The sequence below is a fragment of the Anomalospiza imberbis genome, chromosome 2 (assembly GCF_031753505.1).
Source record: "Anomalospiza imberbis isolate Cuckoo-Finch-1a 21T00152 chromosome 2, ASM3175350v1, whole genome shotgun sequence".
In the NCBI taxonomy this organism is placed as follows: Eukaryota; Metazoa; Chordata; class Aves; order Passeriformes; family Viduidae; genus Anomalospiza; species Anomalospiza imberbis.
The window spans coordinates 108956309-108983827 of record NC_089682.1 but is presented as its reverse complement, the minus strand read 5'-3'; the positions used below and the strand labels follow the sequence as shown (position 1 = coordinate 108983827).

The window sequence follows — 27519 nt, the reverse complement described above, 5'->3', positions numbered from 1 at the left end:
TAGGCGCTTAAATTTACTGGAATTGCTAATGCTGGTAATACATGTAAGTAGTGCTGGCAGGACTGCATCTGTAATCCTGAGGCCAACTCCCTAACTGGCTTATTAGTTTTGGTTGCCAGCATCAAATAGATATAATTTAAAGGAACCTAATACAATTTATGCCATACATTTTCCTTCAGCTTTCTGATGTATTTTGCTAAGGGCTTTGTCTTTTGAATCCTATTCCACATCTTTACCATCTCCAGAAAGTTATAGGCTCACATTCCCCACCATACAGTTTCATTTAAACATAAATTTTCCACAACTTTTTTTTTTTTTTTTTTTTTTTTTTTTTTTTTTTTTTTAATTTGTGCAAGAAGATAAATACAGATTGGAACATGTCGACCTGATTTACAGAAACAATTTTCCAAGTATTTCTTCATCTGTTTATTTGAGGTATCTCTTTCATAGACTCATTTAGGCTGGAAAGACCCATAAGACCATCAACTCCAACAAGTGAAGACATTTTTATGAATTTATTTCACTGTGGAGCTCGAGACTGGGCTTTCACATGGCTCTTCAGCAATTTGAAAATTAACCAGACCACCCGGTGAAGCAGGCGCAAAGAAGTTCGCCAGCACTAAAAAAAGCCCGAAGAGGTACAAATAGGGTTTCTTACCAAAATAAATAACCTATCCTAGCACTTGAAGAGCATAATGAAAAAACTGAAAAACAAACCCCAAACCAACCAAGAAACAAAAAATCCGAAGCCCGAAGGCAAGCCCTACAAAACTGCCGCAGCAAGTGGCGCCCCGGCCAGCGCCGCCGTTGGCAGAGCGCAGTGCGGCTCGGCCCGAGGGACCGCCCGGCGGCTCCGTCCCGAGCCGGGCACCACTCGTGCGTTTCGGGGCGCAGCGAGCACTTAGTCCCTGCGCGGGTGTTCTGCGAGACGGGACCGCCGCGGGGATCACCCCTGCGGCGGGGCCGCCAAGCCACCTGTGTTCCCAGCCGGGTTCCTGGGCAAGGCGGGGGTTCTGTTTGTTCCGAGGCGCCCGTGCGCGGCCGGCACCGTCTCCTCCGCACCTGCTCCCTCCCCGCCCGCCCCCGCCGCCGTTGCCGAGAGACTGAACGCGGCCGGCGCCGGGCGGGCCCCGCCGCCCCGATCCATCGCGGGGAGGGCGGCGTGCGAGGCTGGCACGGCACCGCAACGCCCGCACACCCGCGGGGGCCGCTCCCGACCGCGCCATGAAGGGAGATGCTGGCGGTAGGTCGGAGGCGGCGGGCGCGGCTCGCTCCCGGGGCGCGGTGGGGCCCGGCGCCTCCCCGCCCCTCCTCACGGCCCCTCGGTGCCGGCGGCCGCCGCGGCTGTGCCGGGAACGCCGGCGGCTCCCAGGGCAGGGACGGGCGCGGCCAGAGGCCCGCCTGGCTGCGCGGCAGGGGGGAAGGGGCGGCGGCGCCCTCCGCATCGCCCGCCCCGGCCCTCCTTCCCCCGCGGTGGGAGGGGGCGCTGCAGGGCCGCCGCCGGCCTTCCCCGCGCCCCGGGGCCCTCCGCAGCCTCGTCCCTGAGGCAGAGCGGGGCCGTGCGGCCGACAGGCCTCTTCGGGGGCACGCATTTAACGGGGTGGTTGTGGATGGGGACGGGGGTGGCCGCGGAGAGCTCCATCCCCGAGGGAGCTTCGGCTGGTTCGCAGGGGCTGCGGGCTTGCCGTGGTTGGAGGGAGCGATGTACCCAGGCCTGGACTAAATCTATTTAACGTGCAGTGTCAGGGGTTCGTACATCGAATAGAGAGAGATGCTTAATATTTTTTTTGTTATTGACATCTTTTTATTTTAGTACTCTCAGTAAAATCAGAGACATGTTTCTAGAAAGGATCAAGGTTTCTGATGGCCTTAATGTGCAAACGTGGCTTTTAAGTCAGCTATGATTTGGTAGGGTAACTGTTGTTGCATCCAGGCAAATATTTATACTGAGAAAACACTAACTAAATGCTATTTGAGTCTTTTGTATTTATCTTAAGCGTCATCAATTTCATTGTTCATTTTGTTGTTCCTTTTCATTTCCTTCCCCAGCAGCCCCATTCCACCTGCCCTTTGAATGATCTATAGAGAAATGATACATATTAACAATGAACTATGCTCTGCTGCTTGAATCACAAAGCTAAAACTTCTTAACTTCGGGAAGGGGATGAGAAATCACGTTTCTTCCAGTTGGTCTAACTGGATGCTAGAAGTCTCCAGCTGTCTTCAAGTATATACATATACCTTTGGAGACTTTTAGGAACAATTGGGTTTGTTTTCATTTGGAGGGTTGTTTTTGTTTTTTTTTTTTTCGTTTTGCTTTACCATTTGAGCTTGGTAACTTTCAAAACTGTAACAATTGGCATATAATTTGTGCTTTAGTCTTCTTGTTTTGTGCCTCTGTTTTATTTTAATCTGAAATGTGGTTCATCACAGTTAATCGAGCTATACCACCTGGAAATGTAACTTACTCTGTTTTGACTTATTTCCAGCTCCAGGACACTGCTGGTACCATGAGCAGTATGTAGATCTGTATGGCATTCATCTATCTTTGAGTCAAAGACATTTTACATCTTAAACCTTCACAGTAGAAGATGAATGCTATCACACTGTGTTGTAGGGACCATTGGGCTGCTGGACCTAGCCCTAGAAGACTTCTAAAGACAAGAACACGCCTCTTCTTGAGGCGTGAGTAGCTCATGGTGAGATAGAACTGATTCTGGCTTCTGGAGAGTTTGGTTTCCTCCCCACCTGCCTAGGTATTTAGGAGTTCAGTCTGTTACAAATAAGATTTCTGATGTGCTTATGAGTAAACTAGAGGTGTTGCATTCAAAAATAATTTTTACCACGTTACTAATAGAATGCTTCCGTGGTTGGATCTCCTGTCGGTTTTGAGCACAAAATCTTTTGGGGATAAAGAGCAAAGTCAACCTGATGTGGGTGTTAGAGGCTGAATCATATTTTTTTTTTCCCTTTCAACCTTTCTCTGTTCTCCCTTTCATTACCTTAATAGCATCTTTTATTTCAGCTGAACTTTCCTGTATTGGTTTAATACTGCTTTGCAAAATACCAGTCCTAAACTACAATTGCAAATTGTCGATTTTACTAGGTAATTTCTTTTTCCCTTCTTTATTTTCTGTGATATTTTCATCTTTTATCACTTTTTTTTTCTCTTCATGGTGAGGACAATCAAGTAGTGAAACAAGTTGCTCAAAAAACCTCCTTTGCTGGAGGTTTTCAAGACCAGACTGGAGTAACCTGAGCAAACTGCAATAGCTTGGGCTGTCACCAGAGTTGATACTGCTTCAGCAGGAGGTACGATTGGAGACCTTCTGAGATCATAGAACCAAATAATGGTTTGGGTTGTAAGGGACCTTAAAGACCATCTTAAAGATCATCTAGTTCCAACCCCACTGCTGTGGGCAGGGACAACTTCCACTAGACAAGATTGCTCAAAGCGCTATCCAGACTGGCCTTGAATACTGACAGGGATGGGACATCCACAGCTTATCTGGGAAACCTGTTTCTGTGCCTCACCGTCCTCACTGTAAAGAATTTCTTTCTAATATCGAATCTAAACTTACCCTCTTTTATCTTAAGGCCATTTGCCCTTGTCCTATTGCTACGTATACTTGTGGAAAGTCCCTCCCCAAGGACTGTAACTCCCTTTAGGTACTGTAAAACTGCTCTGAGGTCTCCCTGGAGCTTTCTCCAGGCTGAACAGCTCCAACTCTCTCAGCCTGTCTTCATGGGAGAGGTGCTGCTGTCCATCTTTGTGGCCTCCTCTTTCATTCCAACAGATTAATGTCTTGTGTTGCAGGCCCTGGACCTGGGCCCCTGGAGAATTTAGGTGGGGTGTCACAAGAGCAGAGTTGAGGTCCTTCCAACTTGAACTGGCTTATGATTCTATGAACAAAGTTTTCCTTTTTTTTTTTCCCTTCCCTCCAAAATAAAGTCTTTGCCTATAGTACATAAAGTACCAGAGGTTATGGTGCTACTTCTAGGAGCTGCCCTGCAGCAAGGGCATGTCAATTAGTTTGTTTCAAAGGGAAGATAAGAGGATAAAAAAAGTCCTAATTCTGTTTTCAGGACTTCAAGTTTAAGGTATATAGGCATTGTCTTTTTTGCTGTCAGTTTCTTAAAGGATAGAAAAGGAAGACTTTGCCAAGGAATGATGATCTAGAATATTTCAGTTTCTTTAATAATTATTTTAGCAAAAATTGTAACAAATCTAAAATAATATAACCACCATTTATTTTAATTTGAATGTATTTAAATAGTGAGAATATGGATATACAAGGTTCTAGGCATACTAGCATGTAATTAATGATACAACAAAATCCCAGAAACATTAAAATAATCGCTTAAGCAGGCATACTGCCATCCATCTGCCTACAGAGAAGTTCCTTTCCACCCGTGTATCATTCTGGGAAGGAATTACTTCCTTTAAAACCTTGAAAAATTGGTCCACAGTACTCAGAGCATGTTACTGAACGTGGGGTATTATAAAGAGAGGATGGGTTGCTCCTTGAATCCACTCAATCAATGGCCTGGCCCTTCCTGTCCCCTTATGTTCATAAAGGGCTAAACACATTTTCCACCTGGACATGGTTATGCTGCAAAAGAAAATTTCAGAACACTGCTCTCTGGTTTTATCCAGCATGATTCTTACTAAGGACATTGCTATATATCTTTTGTCAACAATGGGCTCTGAAATATATCAACTACATTGCAGTTGATGGATCCTAGGTCAGCAAATGGTGGGGAGCTGGCCCACAGTCCTAGTGAGCTTTCAAAGTAAACTAGCTGTTAAACTGTGCAAATGTATTTGGGAAGGAAATACATTGCCATTGGTATTTTCTCTACATATGATTACTGTGCATTCAATGGCCATCATTGCATTTAAGCATTTTATCAGCCATTCTGACAGTATAATTGTAGAACTTGGAAAGCTATCATACTGTCTGGTCATGCCAACAGCCAGCCTGTTAGGAGTAGGTGCAGGGTGCTCACCAGTCTTGGTTTCCACTGAAAAGCAAAAGCTGGCTACTTGTACAGGGAAGTAGCTGCTTCATGCTTGGATGTGTTCCACCTTTGGGATACACGGGAAGCTGGGACTTTGAAATGTGAGAGTGTACCTGCTCTTTACTACAAATGTCACTTTTGTGTGCCTGGATCTCTATTTTGTATGTAATAGAAGTGTAGTGGAATGTGATATAAACATAATTTTAAAAATCATCTTCAGTTGTTCTGGCTTTTTTTTTTATTTTTAGTCAACCAAATCACTTAATTAAAAAAATGTGGAAAGGCTAAGCAATTATATTTAAAATTAAAAAGTTCTGTTTGTGGCTGCATCACTGCACCATGTACATGTATGTGTAGTTTCTTCAAACTGTATATTGCAGATGTTAAAAGGGTTAAAGTAAATGAACAATATTATGTGACGGTAGCAATAGACTCTTATCTCTGACTCACAAGAGATCTGCCTTTGTATGCAATGAGATATTTTATTCTGCTTGCTGGGTAGTATTTTGGCGACATCTGAGAAGAAGAATTTATATATAAGAAATAAATATTGTAAGAGCATTGTCCTTAGCCAGCAATAAGGGAAAACACAAGAAATGCGTTGTGAGCGAAGAGCTGAAGTCTGAACACCTGTCTGTTTTCAGACTAGATGTTGTTACATTGGCAGCCTGAAGCAATTTTTAAACTTCTCACAGTTTTGAACCTCAGTCCTGGTATTTTTGGTCTGGGATCCTGTTAGTAAGTACAAGATATTATCAGTTTTTTTTTTTTTTTTTTTCCTATGTGTATCCAAATTATTTGAAAATATGAATGTAACTGATTTTTAGAATATTTCCTTCAGTGTACCTTCTTTGTGAGGAAACAGCTTTGTTTTTAATAAATATTAAAGTTTGGTCAGTTATTAGCAGTATATCATGCTTAAATATGATATGTTTAAATAACAAAGAGATCTTTCAGAACATTTCATCAGATACAATAATGATACCACACAGAGAAAAAATACTGAAATAAGCTCTTACTTGAAATTAGTTATGAGTTAATAGCATCTGTGATGGCATGTGCCATGTGATTGTATCCACTGGAATACTGTCTTTACCCTTCTAAAATAAATATATCTATACTGTTGTGTATGCAGCTTGCTCACTTAGATGTTTGCTACATGAAAACAAATGCTGAAATGCCATTTAACTGTACCCATACCCAAAATCAGGGATAGAAGAACCCATGGATACAGGGAGCAGGCAATAGAGAAACAGTGTCAGTTTGTAAAAAAGGAAAGGAGAAGGCTATTGATGAAAGAATGGGAACTATTTTTTCTATAACCATGTCATGCAAGTTAAGAGCAAACAGTTTCTCTAAGGTAGCCTGTACTTTGGGGCTTTTTTAATGTATGGTATGGAAATGGGGTTTTGTCATCATGCTGTGTGTAGGGGTGTTCACATCATCTTCTTGTCACCCATTTTAGCTCTCACATTTCTAACTATTGTCTTGAAGTGTATGTGCCACTTTCTGTGTCCCTGCTGTGGGAGAAGTTGGAAGCAGAGTTGACATTTTCAAAGAGAGAATTGAAGAGAATGCTTGTAGGTGGCCTGCCTTGGGGGGACCTTCAGGCAGTGCTCACATGATCTCAGGTGACAAAGTAAATAGGCAGTGAGAAAAAAGTATGTTGGAAGCCTTCCAACAGGCCTTCTAAGGATTTGTCTGATTTTTGAATTCTCTCTCCATAAGTTATAGGTAGGAATATCTGCTTTGTTTTCCTGTTGATATTTCTGTGAAGTCATTTTTCAGCTGCCTTCTTTGTCAGCCAGAGCCTTTATAAGCATGTTTTCCTGACTTCGTGAAGATATTTTGAGCAGATTATGCTATATACAGTGAGCTTGCTTTATAAGAGAGACTCAGATTTCTCAGTTTTTTGATGTTTTGGAGGATCAGCTACTTTTTAAAAGTTGTCTTTTGACTGTTTTAGGAACTGCATATTTCCATCAGAAGGAGTGTCTTGCGCTTAGTGGGAATACTGCAAACTGGGTTATATCTTCTTCTGACTCTTTTTTTTCTGAAGTGCACAGTGGGTTCATCCCAACTATTGTCCTGGCATACTTTCATTCCAGCAGAAGCTGCAAATTTAGTAGATGAGGGTGGTTTAGAAAGTGTAGAGGTTGCAGAGCATGCCTGCAAGTTCAGAGATAGAAAGGAAGAGAACAAGGCTGCCCTAATGGATCTGAGGGGCTCAGAGTGTGAGTAATTTTCTGTTTAGTTTTATTCCTTTTAATTTGCCTTTTCTACTAAAAATAGAGGAGAAATTGAAAAGACAGTACATTGCTCCCTGAAAAGGTTGGCACCTGCAATGTTAATTTTCATTGCTACTATAAAGAAGGTACTGCAAAGAAATGTGAAGTGGTTGTAGCCCCAAAACTCCATGATATTTTCCTGTCTTAAGAGCCTGTCTTTGCCCTGCACCCAGTATGTCTTAAAAACATTGCAGCTAGAAACACATCCTAGGGAATGTATTAAGCCTTTCACATTAATAGCAGGTTGTGATCAAAGAAAGACCTAATGACGTATGTCGGAATCAGCGCAGGAACTGCAGGGGTGGATTTGTATCAGGCTTAGGGAGGGCTACATCCTCCCCATTGGCACAGCTTGGTGTGCTGCTTGCTGCGTGTCACATGCTGGAAGGAGTTCGTGCACAGCTCCCCTTCTCTTCATCCTTCAGCTGCTTCATCCCCGATAAAACAAGTGCAAAAGGGATTAGTAGTCCAAGAGTTAAAATTCTTTACATACATGGCAGAGTTTCGAAACTGCAGCACATGGAAAAAACTAAAAGTAGTGAGAACAGCAAAAACAGTTGCATAAAAGCTTGAAAGCAGCTATGCTTTAGTTTGAATAATCTTGCTAAAGACCATATTATTGGTTTGTCATCTTTATTCTGAATTTTTGTGTGCATTTCTGGTCATTTCATGTAGAGAAGTAAGCAGGCTGATTCTTTTATTCCATAATATTTCCTCCCTTCCATTTGGTTTTATATACATGGAGATTTGTTTATTCAAGGCTGCCTCTTAAAAACAAGAATTCTAATTTCTTTAGTCACGACACTGATTAGCTCAGTTGGTCAGAGCATGGTGCTAGTAATGCCAAAGCTGTGGGTTTGATATCCATATGCGCCATTCACTTAAGAGTTGGACTTGATGATCCTTCTGGGTCCCTTCCAACTCAGAATATTCTGTGATTTCTGTGATTTAAGTATGTGAACTGAATCTATTATGAATATTTATTACGAACATCTAAAGTTCACGTCACTTTCTGTGCCTGGACCAATTCAAAATAACTTGAACAAAGAGGCACTGGGTAAAAGGAGAAGTGGGAATTTTATTAGAAGGGTATGGCTAATCTTCCGCATATCAAATATATAAATAAACAATACTGAGAAAAGCATAAAAACAGCATATTTTTTTTAATAGACTATTGATAATTATTTGCTTTTTTTCCCCAAATGGACATAGCTTATTATTTAGACTGTCATTTATTAAAAAAAAAAAAAAATCAGTATGTGGCTAAACAAAAATCAGTTTTTTATATCCTTAACTTTTTCTCATAATTATTGATTGCACTTATCTTATTAATTCTCTGGTTACTGCTACATCTTTTCTTAAAAGCTTACTAGAGCACAGTAATAGCTATTACCAGAAATAGTAAACATAAAATTATTATTTTGTTATTTCACTGATTAGTTTCTAATTAACAATTTCCAAAAGAACATACTTGTAAGAAACATTTTAGGCAGTGTTTTTTTCCCCGTAGGGTTTTGGGAAATGCAGGTCCCAAGGTATTGCAGTAACTTCTTACCACTATGCTAAATGCAGCCATTTGAAGGTTTCATGACCTCAAAAGGCACACTAGCAGCTCTGAGAGATGAAGGATTTCTGGTTGTGTTTTGGTCTAAGTAGAGAAAAAAGGTCAATCCATTACACTGGGAAATAAATAGGAGAAAATGGGAAAAAAAAATTAAAGAGGAGGAAGTTACAAAACAGAAGTGGGAGCATGAAACTTGAGCTTGAACATGGAGAAAGCATGCAACCTCTCTGAATATTATTTCATTCTTCATTTGTTAGAGAAGGTTTATTAATATATAGTATTCATTTTACAGTATTTGCATGTTTTTAGTGACAGTTTACCAGTTTTACTTATGCTAAGATTGCTGTGAATGACCATTTAAAATAAATGTAGGTGTCAGAAGTTGTCCCTTATTTTGTGCCATTAGATTATTTCTGTTTTTAAAAATGATTTGTTACATAATGTCAATTCCTTCAGCTGGGAACATTAGTACAAGACCTCAGCCCTGTTACTGTGTGGTTTCTACAAAGACCAGTGGTTCAGACTTGGTTTTACAGAGACAGGAACCGACCTCTTGAATCTGAACGACAAAACAGAGGAGGGGTAGACTTTGAGGGACTTGGAATAAGATTAAGGGTTTACATTTGTCATAACAGCTAAAAAGAAGAGACAAAAAAGGATGCAAACATAGTATTTGGACATAAAGCAGTAGCCCATGGGATTGAAAAGGCCAGCTGAGACCAAGCACATGGGCACTGCTGCAGTCCTGAGCCCACTATTGCCTCCAGCTAATCGAGGACAAAGTTTCTTGCATTCATGTTAGAGAATGTGTCATTGTGATACTTGTGGCTGTAATTACCAGGGCCTGTAGTGACAGCACAAGGGAGCAACAGAGTTAAACTGGAAAAGGGCAAGATTTAGGTTGGACATAAGGAAGAAATTCTTTAAAATTAAAGTGGCAAGACATATGAACAGGCTGTTCAGAAAAGTTGTGATAGCCCTGTCATTGAAGAGTGGACAGGGCTTTCAGCAACCTGATCTAGTGAAAGATGTCCCTGCCCTTGGCAGGGAAGTTGGGTTAGATTATCTTTAAAGGTTTCTTTGAACTCAAACCATTCTGTGATTCTATGTTATACTAGTTTTGACAAACTTTTGGTTGTTACAGGGTGGTGTCACCCGCAAACACTTGGTCCAAGGTAAAGGTCCAGAACTCCCCCACTTCACTGAAAAAATAAAATTAAAAAAAAACCCCAAAACTCGAAGGGGTTGTATTTCATGAACAATAGAATTATATTTCATGGACAGACAGTTACTTCTCAGGAGATTGTATCTTCTTCATCTGCTTTAATTTCTTTAGACATTGGGATCCATGAACTGTCTATGAGAAAGTCAATACTAAGATCTGACTCAACCTTGCTGCTCTCATGGTGTGTCCCTTAGTTGTGGCTCACATGGCTGAGCATACAGAAGGCTCAGTCAGTGCCACCCATGCAGGAATGTCCAGACGCAGCCTGACCTTGTGGAAACAACACGTTTTCCTCAGTCCTTCCATGTGCCAACACATGCCCCACAGACAGCCAGCTGGCTGGCTGTTGGATAGATAATTGTTAACATCAAAAAAAGTATTAGAAAAATACATGTTGGTAGTAGTATATAGCAAAAAGGCTCTTCTGATTTCAGTAAATAACATTAACATCTATTGGCTGCTTAACATTGCCTGTTTGCCTTTGGCATGGTGGGATTTATCTTACCCTAGTGTAATAAATGGAAATGTCACCATTTAATTAAATGGCTCCAGGTCAAATCCATCCAATGATTACTCTGTGTTGAAGTTCACAGCAATAGCATTCTTTGCATATTAGAACAAATTTTCTGTCAGTGTTGCTAAGTTTCTGGTAATTATTTGTGTTGAATACCTTTGTGCAATTTTTTTGTAAACTAACGAGTGTCATGTCAGTGATTTATACTTAATAAAATCAATATCCTATTAATCAGTAAGTACAAAAGAAGTGTGCATGAAAACAAAATGCTTTAGGTTATTTATAAAACTGTTCAAAATGCATTGTAAAATTGCTCAAGTGAATTAATGTTTTCTGTCTTTTTCTCACCAAGGAAGTTTCATGATTATAGATAAAAGAAGTTAACTTCAGGATGCTAAAAAGGAAACAGAGTTCAAGGGTGGAAGCCCAGCCAGTTACAGATTTTGGTCCTGATGAATCTTTGTCAGACAATGCAGATATTCTATGGATTAACAAACCAGTAGGTATCTCTTTATGTAATTACTAATTTTAAGTCACTTGAATTGTTGAAACATGACTTCAACAAAAATTCTGAATTAGATATTAGTCAGAAACAAATTTTAAACTGTAGTTGCTTGTGTACCAGTTATTTTTTGAAAAACATCAAAGGCTAAATAAAAATGTTTCTTTTGGCTGTTCCAAAATTATGGGATTGATGAAGCAGTATTTTCCAACCTGTTCATCTGATTGATTCTTTTGAAACAGCCATCTTTTCAAGGTCTCTGGTTCCTAATATATTAGTTGAAGTTACAAGTTCATTAAATGAGCTTTTGAAAAGGATGTTAAAAGGAGGATTTTGTTGCTGAAGTGGTAGCCATCAATAAGCACTTTTGATTTTCAAATCTCTCCTTTTAAACCATTTATGAATATAAAAGTGTTGTTATTTTGGTTGTTTATTTTGAAGTACCGCTCTCATTTTTCTCATACCATTTAACCTAAAACCTGCCTTGAGAAAAATAGAGGTGTAAAAGTGTCTGGCAACTTAAAGCTGGGGAAAATTTCATTAGGACTGGAGTTATTAATAGCCTGTACGGTATTAAGAAAATGTCTTTACCATGTAAATGTTGTTATTATGATGTAATTATTTGTTTAGGAGTGAGCATGGATCCAGGATTCCAATATTATGAATGATTTCTAGTTTTGCAGAGAAGACATTTACACATTTCTCTTAGTGTATAATTTTTTACTTTTTAAAAGCAGGAAGTAAAATATTCTGAAATATTACCTGTTGTTAGCATTGCATTCCTTTAAGGAAACCATTATCTCATTTGTCGTAAGGATGCCAGATCCCCTCAGCTTTGCTGCTGAGTTTTAACACCTAAAACTATTCAGCATGAATTAATATATGGGTGTTGTCTGTCAGTTATTTAAGTAGAATGTTTGTATTGGCCGCTGTACAAACTCAAAATGTCATTGCAGAAATATATGATGGATATTTACGTACATTTCTCATCACACAATGCACGAGGTTTTCATGGAATAATTTTTTCTTGTCATGCTGATGGACATTGCATGTTGTATATTGCTTAGTGTTTGAGTACTGGCCTTTTACTGTGTCAGAGAACAAGTTTTGTATCAGCCACACTTTAATACTTATGTTAATTGTTTCAGTTGAAACAAGGTTCAAAACAAAGTGAATGTTACTGGAATGGTGGAGATCATTCATAAGATGCCTTCTGCCTCCATATTATTAATCTGAGCTCAGAGTATGCAAATGATAGAACTAATCAATTCACGTCAGATATCATTACATTTAAGTGAGTGAACAGTGAGTATTAAATTAGGTGGCTGTTCTTGAGTCTTTTGGATATCAAAAGGTCTGAGGTACACTGTAAATGAGTGTAGAATTTTTCCCCAGATTAAAAATTTTAATAAATATACTTCAGGTTTTTTTTGTTTAAAGACTTTTTTTTTGCTGAAGTGTCTTTTCCTTTTTGTTACGATCTTACGTAGATAAGGTATGACCTTACCAACTATGATTCATTATACTTGCCTGACTTCAAGATGTTTCAATCATATTTTGATTTAAAAGAGAAAAAATCCAACCCTAAACCTCCATATTGGTACATTCTGCTTTTTAGTCATACCTCCCTCACTGACTGGCAATGAGGAGTGGGACTGAGTCCTATTTAGTAATAGAAATGAACTGTTCTCCTATAGCAACAAAACTTGATTGGAACAAAAGTGAATCCTGAACAAAGTAGCTGTCTGTGACATAGTCTCTTATATATTTATTATTTTTATATTTATTATTTTCATAACCAGAAGGATGCTTTTAATCCTGTGACTCTGATTTAAAAATAATTTCTTCTTAAGTGTTGAACTAAAATTTTCCACAAATATTTTATTTAATCCATCCTCCCAACTTCAACTAATTCTATCTATTGTCAACCTTAAGTGTGATGGGTTGTCATTTGAAAAGAAACTGAATTGCAAGTGCCACAAAGTAGAAATGATAGAATCCTTGCTCTCAGTTTCATGGCTCTTAATTCATTTTTTCTGACTTATACAACCTCACTAACTATCTAATAAAAGTATATATGTTTCTCTATATGTAAGTAATTTAAGAGCGCTATTTTTGGTTGAAGACCTTTAATATGTGGATTGTGATGTAAAAGGACACAGATGTGCGTTTACAAAAGACTGCTAGGATAAGTTATGAAAGCTAAATATTTGAGGGTTTTTCAAACATCAAAGCAATCTTGTAATATCTCATGTTTGGGTTTTGGTTTTTTTTTTTTAATTTTTTTTCAGTGGGTGCACTCTTTACTACGAATTTGTGCCATCATCAGTGTTATTTCTGTGTGTATGAACACACCAAAAACCTTCGAGCATTATCCGCCTCTCCAGTATGTGACATTTGCTCTTGATACTCTGTTGATGTTTCTTTACACTGCAGAGATGATAGCAAAAATGCATATCCGTGGGATAGTTAAGGTAAGCATTTAAACAGTATTCTCTGTGTGCTTCCAGTGATCTGAATGTATGCTAATGACATTTGGTATTTATTTTTAACTTGCCAGCTCTCCTTGCTATGATTGTTTTTAGCTGCAGGCAACGCCATGGTGTATAAACTGAAAAGATAGATGGATAAAGATGTAGCTTTAGTGCTTATTTAATCTCCTCAAAATATAATGCAAGTATTCATAATAAAGATTTCCTATTAAGAAAACAGTTTAATTTTATTAGTATAAAGAATTAAAGGAAAAATATACTATATATACAATAGCATTACACATCTGTTGGTCCATATATAGACTTAGAATTTTGATTTCCATTTCATATGGCTGGGTGTGTTGTTGTATGGCTACTTTACTTAAATAAGAACATGAGTCTTACTGTGAGCTAGTAGAGAAAGTGATCTTACTTAGATTTTTTTTTTACTTTGATATAGTCCATGTTGGTAAACAAAATGCTTCTCTTATGATATGTCTGCTGTTGTTGCAGGGCTAATTTGTGTAAGTGGATTAGAGGCTGCAAAATTGCAGAATATTTTAGTAATCATTATTTGGTGCCATTATTTTATTGTTTCTAGCCTTCTGCAAAAAGATACACATTTGGTTTTCATGTATAAAATCCATTTGCAGACCTTACTGACAATGCAATTATGGCACTGCTGCACATAATAGATAATGTGTGTTATGTTATCCTTGCTTTTAACTCCTTAAATGTCTGGTGACTCCAGAGACATCTGTACTTAAGATCTTAATATTTTCTAAGTTTACAGATAGCAAACTCAGAAAAACTGAGCTATTGTGTCATCATACTTAATGAATATTAATAATAAAAATTTAATTGTCATTAATATTAATATTTAAAAAGTTACTGAAATAAGATGATTCTGAGAAAATTGTCATGGGTTGTGTAAAGTTTGTGAAGTGCTGTTTCTTGCTGCTACCTGAGCTATCTTGTTCAGGATTATGCATGGAGAATTAGTGACCATCGTGAACGTTTGAACAGTGTGGGAATAAAAAGTTACTATTACAACCAGTACAGTCTTTGCAGAGAAGGAAATGAAGATATTAATGCAGAGAGAGAGGGGTGGCCAACAGTGTGACTTTTGTACAAGGCTTGATTTCTGAGCTTTTGAGTATGCAAATACCAACTTCACCACAGTCAACAGCTAGGGGCTATGAAAGATATGCTGCTGCATAGCCTATTGTCTTTACTGGGTTGTCTAAATTTGAGGGTTTGTGAGAAAAGAATGTTAAGGATTGCTATTGTCCTTATGGACAATAAGGACAGCTTATTTCAGCTTGCCAGAAATTACCTGGGAACATCACATAGCTGGTACAACCTGGGCCAGAAGATTCTGAAGCAACCTGGATTACAACATTATGAAACAGGTCCTAAGGGACATGACTCAGAAAGATGCTCTTCTTGATCAACTGCTTGTCAACAGAATCAGTCTCATGAATGAAGTGGAGATTGGCAGCTGTCTTGGCAAGACTTTAAAATCTCTGTTAACAGGAGGAAAAATGACAGCAAAACCTCAGGACTGGACATGAGAAGAGTAGACTTCAGGATGTTCATGGAATTATTAAGTGAGGTTCCCCTGGGAAAATGTTTCTTGCAGATGCTGGGGTCCTTTAGTTCTGGTCACCTTTTAAACATCATGTCCTAATGAAGCAGGACCAGGCAATTCCCAGATGTCAGAAGCCAAGCAGACGAGGCAGAAGGCCAGCTTGGCTGTACAAAGTCTTCTCTTGGAAATAAAGCAAAAAAATAAATATGTATGACCAGTGGAAGCAAGGTTGGGTGACATGGGAAGATGTGAAGATGCTGCTTGTTACTGTAGGGAGAAAATTTATGGGCCAAAGATTAAACCTGCCAGACCTGTGAAGGACAATAAAAAGAGTTTTTTCAAGTATATTAATGGCAATAGGAAGTGTAAGAATAACATTAGCCCTTAACAGGATGAGAATGATCACCTCACAAACAGGGATATGGACAGAGCAGAGGCATTTAACACATTCTTTGCGTCTGTGTTCAGCATGGATGATGGACCAAGGGGATCTCAGCCTCTGAGCTGGAGACCATGACTGTAAGAATGATCATCTCCCAGTTGTCCCTGAAAGTGTTCAGGATCTGCTGCTCCAGCTGGATCACTACAAATCACTACAAATGGAGCTTGATGGGATATATTAAAGAATCCTCAAAGAGCTGTTGATGTCACCACAAAATCTCTCACAATGATTTTTGAGTGGTCTTGGGAATCCGGAGATGTCCCAGCTGACTGGAAGCTGGCAAATGTTGTCCTGATTTTCAACAAGGAGCATCCCAGAAACTACAGGCTTTTCAGACTCACTTGAGTGTCTGTTGTTGTGGAGAAGATTATTCTGGGAGGTATTGAAAAACACCCGAAAGACAATGTCGGCACGGCTTTGTAAGGGGGAAGTCCTGCTTATCAAATCTCATTTCCTTCTATGAGAAGGTAACCCACCTAGCTGATCAAGGGAAGCCAGTGGATGTGATCTTTTTGGATTTCAGTAAAGCTTTCAATACTGTCTCTCACAGGATTCATCTGGACAAAATGTACAGCACAAAGCTGGACAAACAGATCATGTGATGGGCGAGCATTTGGCTCATGAGTCGGGCACAAATGGTTGCAGTGAATGGGGTGACATCAGAATGGTGACCTGTGACTAGTGGGGTTCCACAGGGCTCCTCAGCTCTGTGGTCTTCAGCATCTTCATTAATGAGTTGGACACAGGACTGGAAGGAATACTAAGCAAATTCACAGACACTGCAAAACTGGGAGGAGCTGTTATCTCCCTTGAGGGCAGGAAGGACCTGCAGAGAGGCCTCAACTAAACAGGGAGCTGGGCAATCGCAACTCATATGAAATTCAGCAAGGGAAAGTGCTGGGTTCTGCATCTGGGATGGACCAGCCCTGGATGTACAGTGCAGACTGGGGAATGAGATGCTGGAAAGCAGTGTCATGGAAAGGGACCTGGGGGTCCTGGTCTACAGAAAGCTGAATATGAGTCAGCAGTTTTGAGTGCTAAATTATAAGAAAGATATTAAACTATCAGAGAGAGTCCAAAGGAGTGCAACAAAGATGGTGAAGGCCCTTGAGGGGAAGACTTATGAGGAGTGGCTGAGGGCATTTGTTGTGTTCAGCCTGGAGAAGAGGAGACAGAGGGGAGACCTCACTGCAGTCTACAACTTCTTCATAAGGGGAAGAGGAGGGACAGACATTGATCTCTTCTCTCTGGTAACCAGTGACAGACCTGAGGAAATGGCCTGAAGTTGTGTCAGGGGTGGCTTAGGTTGGATATTATCACCCAGAGAGTGTTTGAGCACTGGAACAGGCTCCCCAGGGGTGGTCACTAGCACTAGTCTGACAGAGGTCAACAGGAATGTGGACAATGTTCTCAGGCACATGGTGTGACTCTTGGGGCTGTCCTGTACAGGACTGGGAACTGGATTCAATGATCCTTATGGTTACCTTCTAACTCAGCTTATTCTGTGATAGACTAGACTAAACTAGAATAGTTTGAAGGGACCATTGGAGGAGCTACAATCATAATCTAGTCCAACTGCCTGATGAATTCAGGGCTGACCAAAACTTGAAGTATTTTGCTAAGTGCACTGTCAAAATGCCTCTTAAACACAGGGTTTGGGCATCAACCATCTCTCTAGGGAGTTTGTTACAGTGTTTAACCACCTTCTTTATGAAAAGCTTCCTGATTACCAGTCTGAACCTTCCATGACACAGCTTTGAACTATTCCTACACATCCTATCACAAGGTACCAGGGAAGTCAGCACCTCATTCTCCACTTCCCCCCTTCAGGAAGCTGTAGAGAGCAACAAGGTTGTGCCTCAGCCTCCTGTTCTCTGAACTAGACAGACCTAGAGTCTTTAGCTGTTCTGCACAGGATGAACTTGTCTCTGATTACTGTATGATGAGCTTGTCTTTGAAGCATGTCTGATGAGTCTGGGCACACAGATTTAATAGCTGTCTGGAGTTGGTCCCACTGCCTCAATTCATGTTATAAATGTATAGATAACAACACAGATAATTTCTTTTGTGCACTGACATTTTGCTCTTCATTTATTAGATAAAAATACAGTAAAATAGATATAACCACTATTAAGCAAAGAGAGTTTATGTAGAAAATGCTTGCATTTATTGTTATTTTTACATTTGAGGCTTTGGTTAAAACCTAATGTCTTGTAGCATTCATCAGTAAATATAATTACACTGAAATAAAGTACCTTCTTTGGTGCCATTTGGGGAATTGTAGAATTACTTAGATGTAAGGGACCTCCAGAGGTCATCTGGTCTGACCTGCTGCCCAAAGCAGGTCCAGTTAGATAACGTTGCCCTTGGCTTGGGTTGTCCAGATGAATCTCAGACTCCTTCAAGGATGAAGATTCCACAAGCTCTTTAAACAGCCTATTCCAATGCTTGACCAACCTTCTGCAAAAAATATTTCTGGTAATGCTTAATCAAAATTTTCCATTTTTCTTTCAATGCTGTTCAATGAATAATATTTTAGTGACTTATTTGACATTCTTTGGATTATTATTTCTAGAGAAAATATTAGTTTAATATTATAATTTTGCCAAGAGCGTATTGATCCACGGATTGCCAAAGATAGTGGCAAATGAAGTAAATAAGGCACTGTTTAGAAACCTGTTAGCATTTATTAAATATGTTTGTATATGAAGCATCTTTATATAAGGCAATTTTTTTGCTGCAATGTTCTAATTTAAATGAATTCAAGTCTTTTAGTGAGCATAATATCAAAGAATGCATTGCCATATGGTTCTACTGAACTTTACCATGAATTAGTATTTATGTAAATGCTTGAGAATTAAAATGCTAAAAAAACCTTTGAACTGCAATTAATGCAAAATTACAGTCCAGCAAGAAACCTAATTTATGGAGAAGGCAGGCACCATCCACTTAAGTCCCAATTAATTACAATGTATAGCTGAGCTAGGAAGATTTTGAAAATGTCTAATTAACATCTTCTAAGGACAAACAAAAAATACACTTTCTTTGGGTTCTAGGGTGTTTTAGAAAAGAAAAGTAGTTTCTGAAACTGCTAGCCTTTTGTCTGTAGAAAGTTTCCCTTTCCCCTGTGTAAACTAAGTGACAAAAGAAACCAATGCCTCCATCCAAGAGTTTTCTTATCCCAGAAGGAAAGTTAAAGTGAAATCTTGCAGTGGTATTGTGTCTTTTATTACTCATGTTTCTTTCTGAGTTATTGTTGATGTGCTAGTAAAATCTATCCAAACATTGGGCTGCCCATGCAGTAACTGTCATATGTCTTGAACAAATAAACTAATGCTGTTAATACTTTAAAACTTGTATCCGAAATATTAAATTCAGGCTGTGATTTCTTACTGATTGAAATATTAAAAACAGCATTCTAGGACAGTCTGGCTAATGTCTGTCTACATTGTAAAAAATATATGTACAAGCAGTAAGAATTTGCAATGGTTTGTGAAGTTTTATATGAGACAGACAGATTTAGAGCAAGTCAGTTTGTTTCTTAGGACATATGCTTGCATTCTAAACAATAATCTTCTATATTGAAGACTTTGAAAACATTCTATATTGAAGAATGATGCCTTGGGATAGTAAATGTAATAAAAAATGTAATAGTGCATAGGTAAAGCTTACTGAATAAAATTTGACATTGGTATTTTCACGATCTTTTCAGTTCAGAATTCCACTTCCTTGAATTGATCCTAGATTTGTTCTCATGCTCTTTAGTTCCCAGAATGTAAACAGGGTTCAGTGGCTCTTTAGTTCTGATTCCTGTCATGTTTCATGCTCCTTGGTCAGGAGGAGATTTGCAAGAATCAGTTGCATTAAGGAAGTATTGTGTGTCAAGTGAAAGCAGATCAATCTCCTTCATTTTATCATCAATAAAATTGAAAGTGCTTTCCAAATTACATTCAGTTTATGTCTAATGCATAACTTAGTGATTGATTGGCAGGCTTCTGAGAGCACCTTCTGAAGGAACTACTCTTTGGGTCTGTCAAAATAGTTCATGAGTCAACCTGGAACTTAACTGACAAGTCTTACGGTCCCTCAGAATCAAAGCTCACATTGATGTGCCCACTCATATGTCACTTAAGAGCATGACTGTATGTGCTTGACACAAGTCTGTTTTCTGATTCAAGGAAATTTTCCAAAATTATGCCCTCCATAAAAAAGGAGCTGGGGTGGAATTGAAGAAGTGAAGGATAACTCTCAAGCTTAAAACAGATGTGTTGTTAGATGAGCATTGGACTTCTCAAAAAAATAGGGCTTCCTAACCTGTGACAGAAGGTCTTTATTTCTTTTAATCAGTAGAATGAAAAAATTACCTTATGCTTTCTAGTAATGCATCTTCTGATGGTCATCTCACATGGGTATGACCAAGGTAAGGATACCTTACTTTAAAGGTATCTTTTACCTTTATTAGGAGAATTTATTTTCAGCTTGTGTTTGGGGAGACAGAAATATTCCAGGTAAATTGCTTATATTAGACACAGTTGCGCTGGTGACCTTATGTATAATAAAATAACCAAAGAGGAAAATGTGCCAAAAACTATAACAAAAAGAAACCAAGTAACAGTTATCTTAGATGATAATTCAGCCTTTAGGGAATAAAAGATGAGTGCATATAGCTTCATTCCATAGACACTATTAGGGTTTCTGAAATTTTCTTTATTAGACTGCATCCTCCTTGAAGCTTCTAATCACTGTCATGATGGTATGAGAGAACCTACACTGAAATCGTGTTGTAAAAAAGAGGCATGGTTTATCCTACTCCTCCATTAAGAGAGTCACATTGTAAAAAAAAGGCGAGAGTTCCTTCTTCTGTCTGTTAAAAAAGCCTCTTTGACACTTAATACTCAAAATGAGAATGGTTTTTTATACAACACAAGCACTACACTGAATCTAATAGAAATATCTTTTTTTTTTTTACTGTGCAGTTGTGACACGTGTCAGCTAACAAAGGAGATTGCAAAAAGTCATATGTAATGGTCCTTAACATTTTCCCCATTGTTCAATCAATTACATTTACAGCAAAACTTTTGTACCTACTGAAGTAGTTGTGAGTGGATTTGTCAGAATCTTATTTCAGTAGCACTGCATGCTCTTGACTGACTTCAGAACTCCTGCAAGGTGTGGAAGTGAATGGTTACACCATTAACTTTCTGCATTCTTGGTGAATTCAGACATGAACTGGAACTAAGCTTCTTTTGCTACTAAAACAGTCACAAATAGATGGGAGCAGTTTAGCTTGCTTCTGTCTAGTACTAAAGACAACAAATTACTTAGTTAACTGAAATCAGTGGCTTCCGGCATGTCAGGTGTTTCCAGACAGCATTTGTGCTGTTCAGAGAGAACATTTTCCTCATCATTTCCTCATTATTTTTCTGATAGGTGTTTTGGTTGCTGCAGTTGCTGTCTGTCTGCTCAAGAGGAGAGAATTAAGGATGGAGAGCTTGCAGAAATTAGATTTTTTGACTTTAAATAGGAAAAGAAAAATAATATTAATCAGCACTAATTGAGGGACCGCAGTGTTCTGCAATTAGTTGTTTGTGCCTAAAGTAGGCTCTTTCAAAGGATAATTTATCTATGTGTTTTTTGGTTTTTTTTGTTTTTTTGTTTTTTTTTTTTTTTTTCTTCATTGATAGAAAGGGAAGCTTAAAGTACACAGGCTAACACCTGACTTGTACATATCTCCCAGTCAGCAATTCTTCTAACTCATATATTTATTGTCAGTGGACAGGTGGGGACTACAGAAAGTATACACACAGTGCAATGCTAAATTCTCTTTTAACACTTACGGCTTTAATTGATTTATGCTTGAATTAATTTCTTCCGTAATCATCCTAATTCATAAGTTTGTCTTGAGTTATCAATTACAGAACTGATGGTTATTGCACTTTATTACAAGTTTCTCTTTTGCGTTCTTTTCAGTAGTTTTAATATTAACTAACATGCCATTTTTATCAAACAAGAATGGAGAAATTACAGAATTAGTCTTTCTAATAAGTGATGGAAATATTAATAGAATTATGGTGAAAGACTGTCAACTGGCTTACCAGCTTTTGGTAACTTTGTCAAGGGTGTTTCTGTTGCATTACAGACTGAAAATAGAAGATTGAAATTTTGAAATTAGTTTTACTCCATCACTTTAGAAGTGCTGTGTACCCATAGTTTATAAATGAGTTAAAGATCAGGAAGTTGTGTTCTTTTCAAGGTTGGATAGTAAAACAGAATATGTGGCTCCTGTCATCCAGCAATAACATGCTCTGATGTGCTTATGGTAACTCTGCTGAAAGCTCCGTCTCGGGATGTGCAAGTCACAAACAAAAGTGAGAACCTTGACCTTGAGGGCAGGGACATAACCAGTGGAATCAATGGCAAGGATAACAAAATCTTGAGATGCTTTGAATAAAGAGAGAGAAGGGGAGAACATAGGAAGAGAAAACTACATACCTGTGGTCATAAAAAGATCACAGAGCAAATACAAAAAGGACTATTTGTCATAAGATTTGAGTTTCTGTTTTACCCTATGCCTTGTCATTATAAGATGAAAATTACTTATCCTTGTGACAAATTATTTTACAAAAATAGAGATATATTAAAATACATATATATATTTATATTTAAAAATGAAATTTTGTACTGTGTATAATGTTGGAAACCTAAATATATAGTGCAGTTCCTCTGCTATACTGTGTTAGCAAAGAATATGTTAAACTGTTTTAGAACTTAATACTGGAATATTTTAGTGTTGGAGCTGTGATTGTGAGTTTTAAATATTATTTCATATAAAAAGTATTTATATCCATTATTTGAATACGAGAGTCTACAAAAGTTGGTTCTTCTGTCTCACCTTTTTCCTCTGTTTGTTGCTGTCCAGCCTGTTGCCTGGGATTGTGTTGCTCATAAAATGCTCTAATGCTGTTTCCAGTCACAGGAAATTAAAGAAATTAAAACTGATTATCATAAGGGAAAGAAATTGGAAGTTGCCTGCAGCATGCTGTTAGTTGGATGTCACTGCCTGTGGGACAGGGAAGGTTAGAGACCATGGCACTGGAATATACGCACCTGTTTCTATGGTTACTTGTGTCTGGTTTTATTGGAGTGTTTATTACAGGAAAGTAATGACTCATATTACACAGTGGGGCTTTTTGCACCATTTTTTCATTAACACATTAGAAAATCAAATGCATTTAAGTTACTTGGTTGAAAGTACATAAGGAGTATTTCTAAAAAAAAAAATGGTGTTTATTGTAACTGGTCAAGGGGTCATGGAAGTTTTTAGTGAGAAATTATTCTGGGGCATGGATTGAATTATGTGTCTATATAATAAAATACTTGGTGATTTACCATGATCAAAATTTAACTAAAAGTTACTAAGAAAAACTATACTTTTCACTGAATTTCATAATTTAGCTAGAAATATACAAACCAATTAGATGAACAAAATTTTACTTTTAGGTAATGTTATTTTTTTCCTCTCCAATAGCACTTTCAAGGATTATTTTCTTGTTATTCTTCATGAAAACAGCTATTATTGATGGATATTTTAAATGTATTACTTCATGTCAGAGTAAAATGATATATGTATTGGGACAGCAGTGAAACCATCATACTGGAAAACATGTTTTCAGGTAGCAAGAGAGGGAAATTCTTTCCTAATGTGCCTTTCTGTTTTGAAATTTGCATTTTCAAGGAAGTCTGCTATAGCTAAAAAATTCTGTTTTATTTTATTTTACTCCCATGTTGTCTTCTCTCTTAATTTGAGAGGATCAAAAAAGACATGATGATAAACAAATCTTAATGCCATCCAAATCCCTGTTGAAGGGAATAAGAGCATTTCTGTGCAGCTGTATTTTCATGAAAATGATGAAATTAGAGTGGGATTTTTAAGGGAGTAAGCTGAATGTAAAATTGGATTTCACAGTATTGTGTTTTCCACCATTAATATAAATATGGATTTCTTACAGCAGTACTAGGATTTTTGTTTCAATAAACTTTTCTTGGTCTCTGTAGTAAAAAAAAAATATTCTTCGGCATTTTATAATGCCGATTACCAAATGATACAATCCTCTTTCTGGAAAGTGCCTCCTTCTTATGTATTCCAACCCTCATCATTGTGGATTTTTCTTCTGTTGAATGAAAGCTTTGAATGTCAATCATAAATCTGAGTTTTGTCATGTTAGATGAGACTGTTTGCCTATCAAAACTCCCTGTTCAGCCTCCAGGCAATATTTGATACTGCAAAGTAAAAGCTTTCACCTTGAAACATTTGGATCCCAATCTTCCCATTGCATCCACCATAAAGAGTGGAACTAGGGGAGGGCAGAATTCTGCTGAATGAAGTGCAGCAGTGTCTATTTCACATCACCTCTTTGAGACTGCAGGGTACTTCCAACAGTGAGCAGATGTCCATGCATGTGGAACTAGATGTCCTACTGGAGTTAACCGCAAAAACTGGCATTTGGCGGAGATTGGCTTAGATGCCCACAACTAGGAAACAGTCTGGGTTGGAAGGAACCTAAAGAGATGGTCTGGATCAACTTCTTGCTCGAAGCAAGGCTCAGAGTTGGTTAGCCAGGGTTCTATGAAATTGCGTCTTAAATATTTCTAGCAAAAAACATGCTAGCATTTCTCTGGGCAATGTGGTTGGTTGTTTGACTGTTCTCACAATGGAGATAGTTTTCTGTGCACTTCCTGGAAACAGTGCTGTTTCATGTAGGGGAATCCTATTAATCCTCCTAATCAGCCACCTTTAGATTTGCTGAACCCTTAAGACGTCCAGGGAAGCCAAGTCAGCTAGTAAGGCAATACGTGGGGCACTGAATACAGATGGCTAATGAGCAGATGGAGAGGGAAATGAAATTCAGGCTTTCAGTGCAGTAACCCATAAAATCTCTGCAGGACATGTTGGCACCCAGCTGCAATGGTAAGGTGGTGTATCAAGACAGCAGCCATATAACACAGCAGCAAAGCTCTCTTCCTCAAGGGTTTAGGAGCCGTATTTCTGTTGGGCATTAGCATCTCTTCTCTATGGGCTAGATATGAAGAGTGTGCTCGGAGGCTCTCAATAGTGGTCAACGCAGAGTACTTGACACTGGGTTGAACTGAGATGCTACAATGTTGTGGGTGACACAGGTGGTGTGTTGTGGCATTCCTTTCCACTGTTTTGTGAAAACAGTTATTCCCTTCAATACTTTCGTAATTGATGAAGTGAGTTGTATGACACTTTGATGCTCATCCCTGGTTTGGGTTTGGGGGGGAAGGTTTCTGTGGTTTTCTTTTTGTTTTGTGGGGGTTGTTTGTTTCTTTGTTTAACTTAACAGTTTTGGTTTAAAACACAGGGTTTTAACTTTTACTAATTCCCCCACCCCATTTTTTTTAAATAGAAAACACTGTTATAGAATTATTAGCAAGTAATATGGTCCTTGTTTCTCTGTCTGAAAGTCTTGAGTTTTGCTTTACAGCCAGAATTGTTTCTTCCTTTACAGTCTATTTGTTTGATTTTTTTGCTGTTAAAAACAGCATATGAAATGTGAACACTATAGTTTAATATCCAACCAGTATGATATGAAATATGAAATACTAATTTTAGTATAGTTAATTACATATATTAAGAATTATCTAGTCTGCCTTAAAAACATGTTTGAAACTGTTCTTTAGTGAATAGTTCTTTAGTCTTGTATCTTTATTGGTGTTACTTAAAACAATCTGAAAATCTCAACAAATTCAATTCAAAATCAATTATTGTAATGATTGCAAAGGATAAGTAGTGGTTCTTTAGTGATTATTGGGTTTTTTGTAATGACCAATTGAAACTATGTTGTTGTATGTCTGTAGCATGTGTGGCATCACTCTCTTACCCAAAGGACCAGCAAGAGCTGTGTTTCATTTTATTAATTAAAAATAGAGTAATTTGGGGATTTGTGTTGTAGCATCTAATAATTTTTTCAATGTTTTTCTAGCATAGAATACAATATTACCCTCAATATTACATTATCTGTTAGGAAAAAGATAAATTATATACTATGGAATGTGTTACTTAAAGCATCTGATGGTGGAGCAGTTCAGTACAATGCATGAGTACTTACAAATTGAACTTGTTTAGTTCAGTGATGATAAAGTGATGATATTATACTCGTTGTAGCCATTCAGAGTTAAGTTTTACACAGAAATTGTAATTCCATTGGCTGTTTCAAATCAGTTGCTATTATGTGAGTATATTTTAAATAAGTTCCTGCAGTATGAATGAAGATACTTTATCATAAAGAAGACATGCAAAAAATGAAAAGTTGTATCATTGCTACGCATATATTGTTTATTTTTTCCCCTTTAATACAGACTTTTAAAGTAAATATATTTTGGGTTATTTTGAAGTGATACTATCACTGTTGTAGAGGACAAACTTAGTGGTGAGCCACCCATTTAAAATATTTCAGTTTTTCTTTAGTTATTAGCATGGCCCTAACTAAGCAATTCACAATTTCTTTTGTTTCCCACCCTTTGTTCCCAACCTTTGTTTGACACATGAGGACATCAGTGAAATAGTTTTATTCTGAGGGATGGAAAAGGAGAATTGAGAACAGTCAGATGCAGTTTTCCATCTTGATTAGGCCATATTTCTTCATTGTCTTTACTGTGTGAGTAAAATATTGAAAGTGTTTGTCATGTTGGGAGCTGGACTGGATTGTCCATATTGTTCTGCAACTAAGCAGACTATAAACTGCAGGTTTTTAAGTAAATAGGGAAAGTCTGAAGATGAACCAAAAATATAAGGAATGAATGCAGGTAGGAGACCAGGTAGGAGATACATACCCTCTGTATATGTATATGCATGTGCATATGCAAGGAGAGAGTGGTTAGGCAAGGTGCTCCCTTGAGCTCTGATTTAATTTTGTGTCCCACTCAAACCTCTGTCCCCAGCAGTGTTTTTGCAGAGTCAGAGAGTGGGGGAGGAAAGGTTGGTTTCCCTAATTTAGCTGTGCTCTCTCTTCTAGCTTGCTTTTTCTGTTATAATGAGCACAGCGTCTGGAGGAAAAAAAAATTCTTATTCCCTCTATTATATATATATTAAAAAAAGTTCTTATTCCCTCTATTCCCTCTAGTTCATCCTGTGCTCTTTTTGTTGCTACTAAAATCTCCATAAATGTCAACCTCCATACCTTAATGCTTATTTGTAGTCCTTTATAAAGTAGCCCACAGGATGATCTGAAGGGTGTACCAGAGTTGATGATGTGCTTTTTTTACCACTACCAGCACATGCAGGATCCAGTGATCATGACAGAATGGCACAGTAGCTCATTGTTACTGAGCTTGCTGGTCTCTCTCTGCATTTTTTCAGCTATCCTGTTTGTCAGACACTATGAGGAAAAGTGAGAGACTAGGGTTCTAATGAGAGATCCAACATTGCAGGACTCCTTTCCAAATGATGGTAAATGTGATTATTCAGGGCAAATATCATATTACTTCTTTTATTTAGCTTTCAGACAGAGTCAGCTGGAAAGAGGCAGGAGGGAAGGGTTGAGAGAACAGGTTGTAGTCAGGGATGAAAGAGAAGCAAAAATTCCTGAAGGCAAGCAAGGAGGCAGAGGAGGCTGTTGATTTGCAGGGACTTTCTGTTCATCCCAAGGTGTTCCTGAGGTGTTAGGAGACAAGTGGGGCAGAAATGACCTCGGGGATGTCTGTGCTGACACCTAGCTAACCTGTCTACCTTACCACTGAGATACTGAAATTGCTTGAGAAAATTAGCAGACAAGCAGATTGCTTTATGCAATTTGGGGATTAATTATTTTGTTTCCAGCAAGGTTGATAATGAAATAAGCATTTATTAAAGAATTGCAGTCTGTCTAGTCTTCCCTTAT

The 27519-nt window shown here is 38.2% G+C and overlaps 1 protein-coding gene across 6 annotated transcripts in view; it reads left to right on the top strand.

The window, feature by feature from the left end:
• The first annotated feature begins 1021 nt into the window (after window positions 1–1021).
• Window positions 1022–27519, top strand: part of NALCN (sodium leak channel, non-selective) — a 230477-nt gene continuing 203979 nt past the window's right edge. For 2 of the 6 annotated variants that reach the window (XM_068182539.1, XM_068182536.1), the window contains exons 1-4: window positions 1023–1243; window positions 1814–1908; window positions 10966–11112; window positions 13407–13589. In XM_068182539.1, coding sequence (XP_068038640.1) covers window positions 11005–11112; window positions 13407–13589 — 291 coding nt within the window. In that variant the 5' untranslated portion in view covers window positions 1023–1243; window positions 1814–1908; window positions 10966–11004. Of the gene's footprint in view, window positions 1244–1813; window positions 1909–6628; window positions 6654–10965; window positions 11113–13406; window positions 13590–27519 lie in introns of those variants that run through there. The other 4 variants (XM_068182541.1, XM_068182540.1, XM_068182537.1 and 1 more) reach the window with 4 other exon arrangements.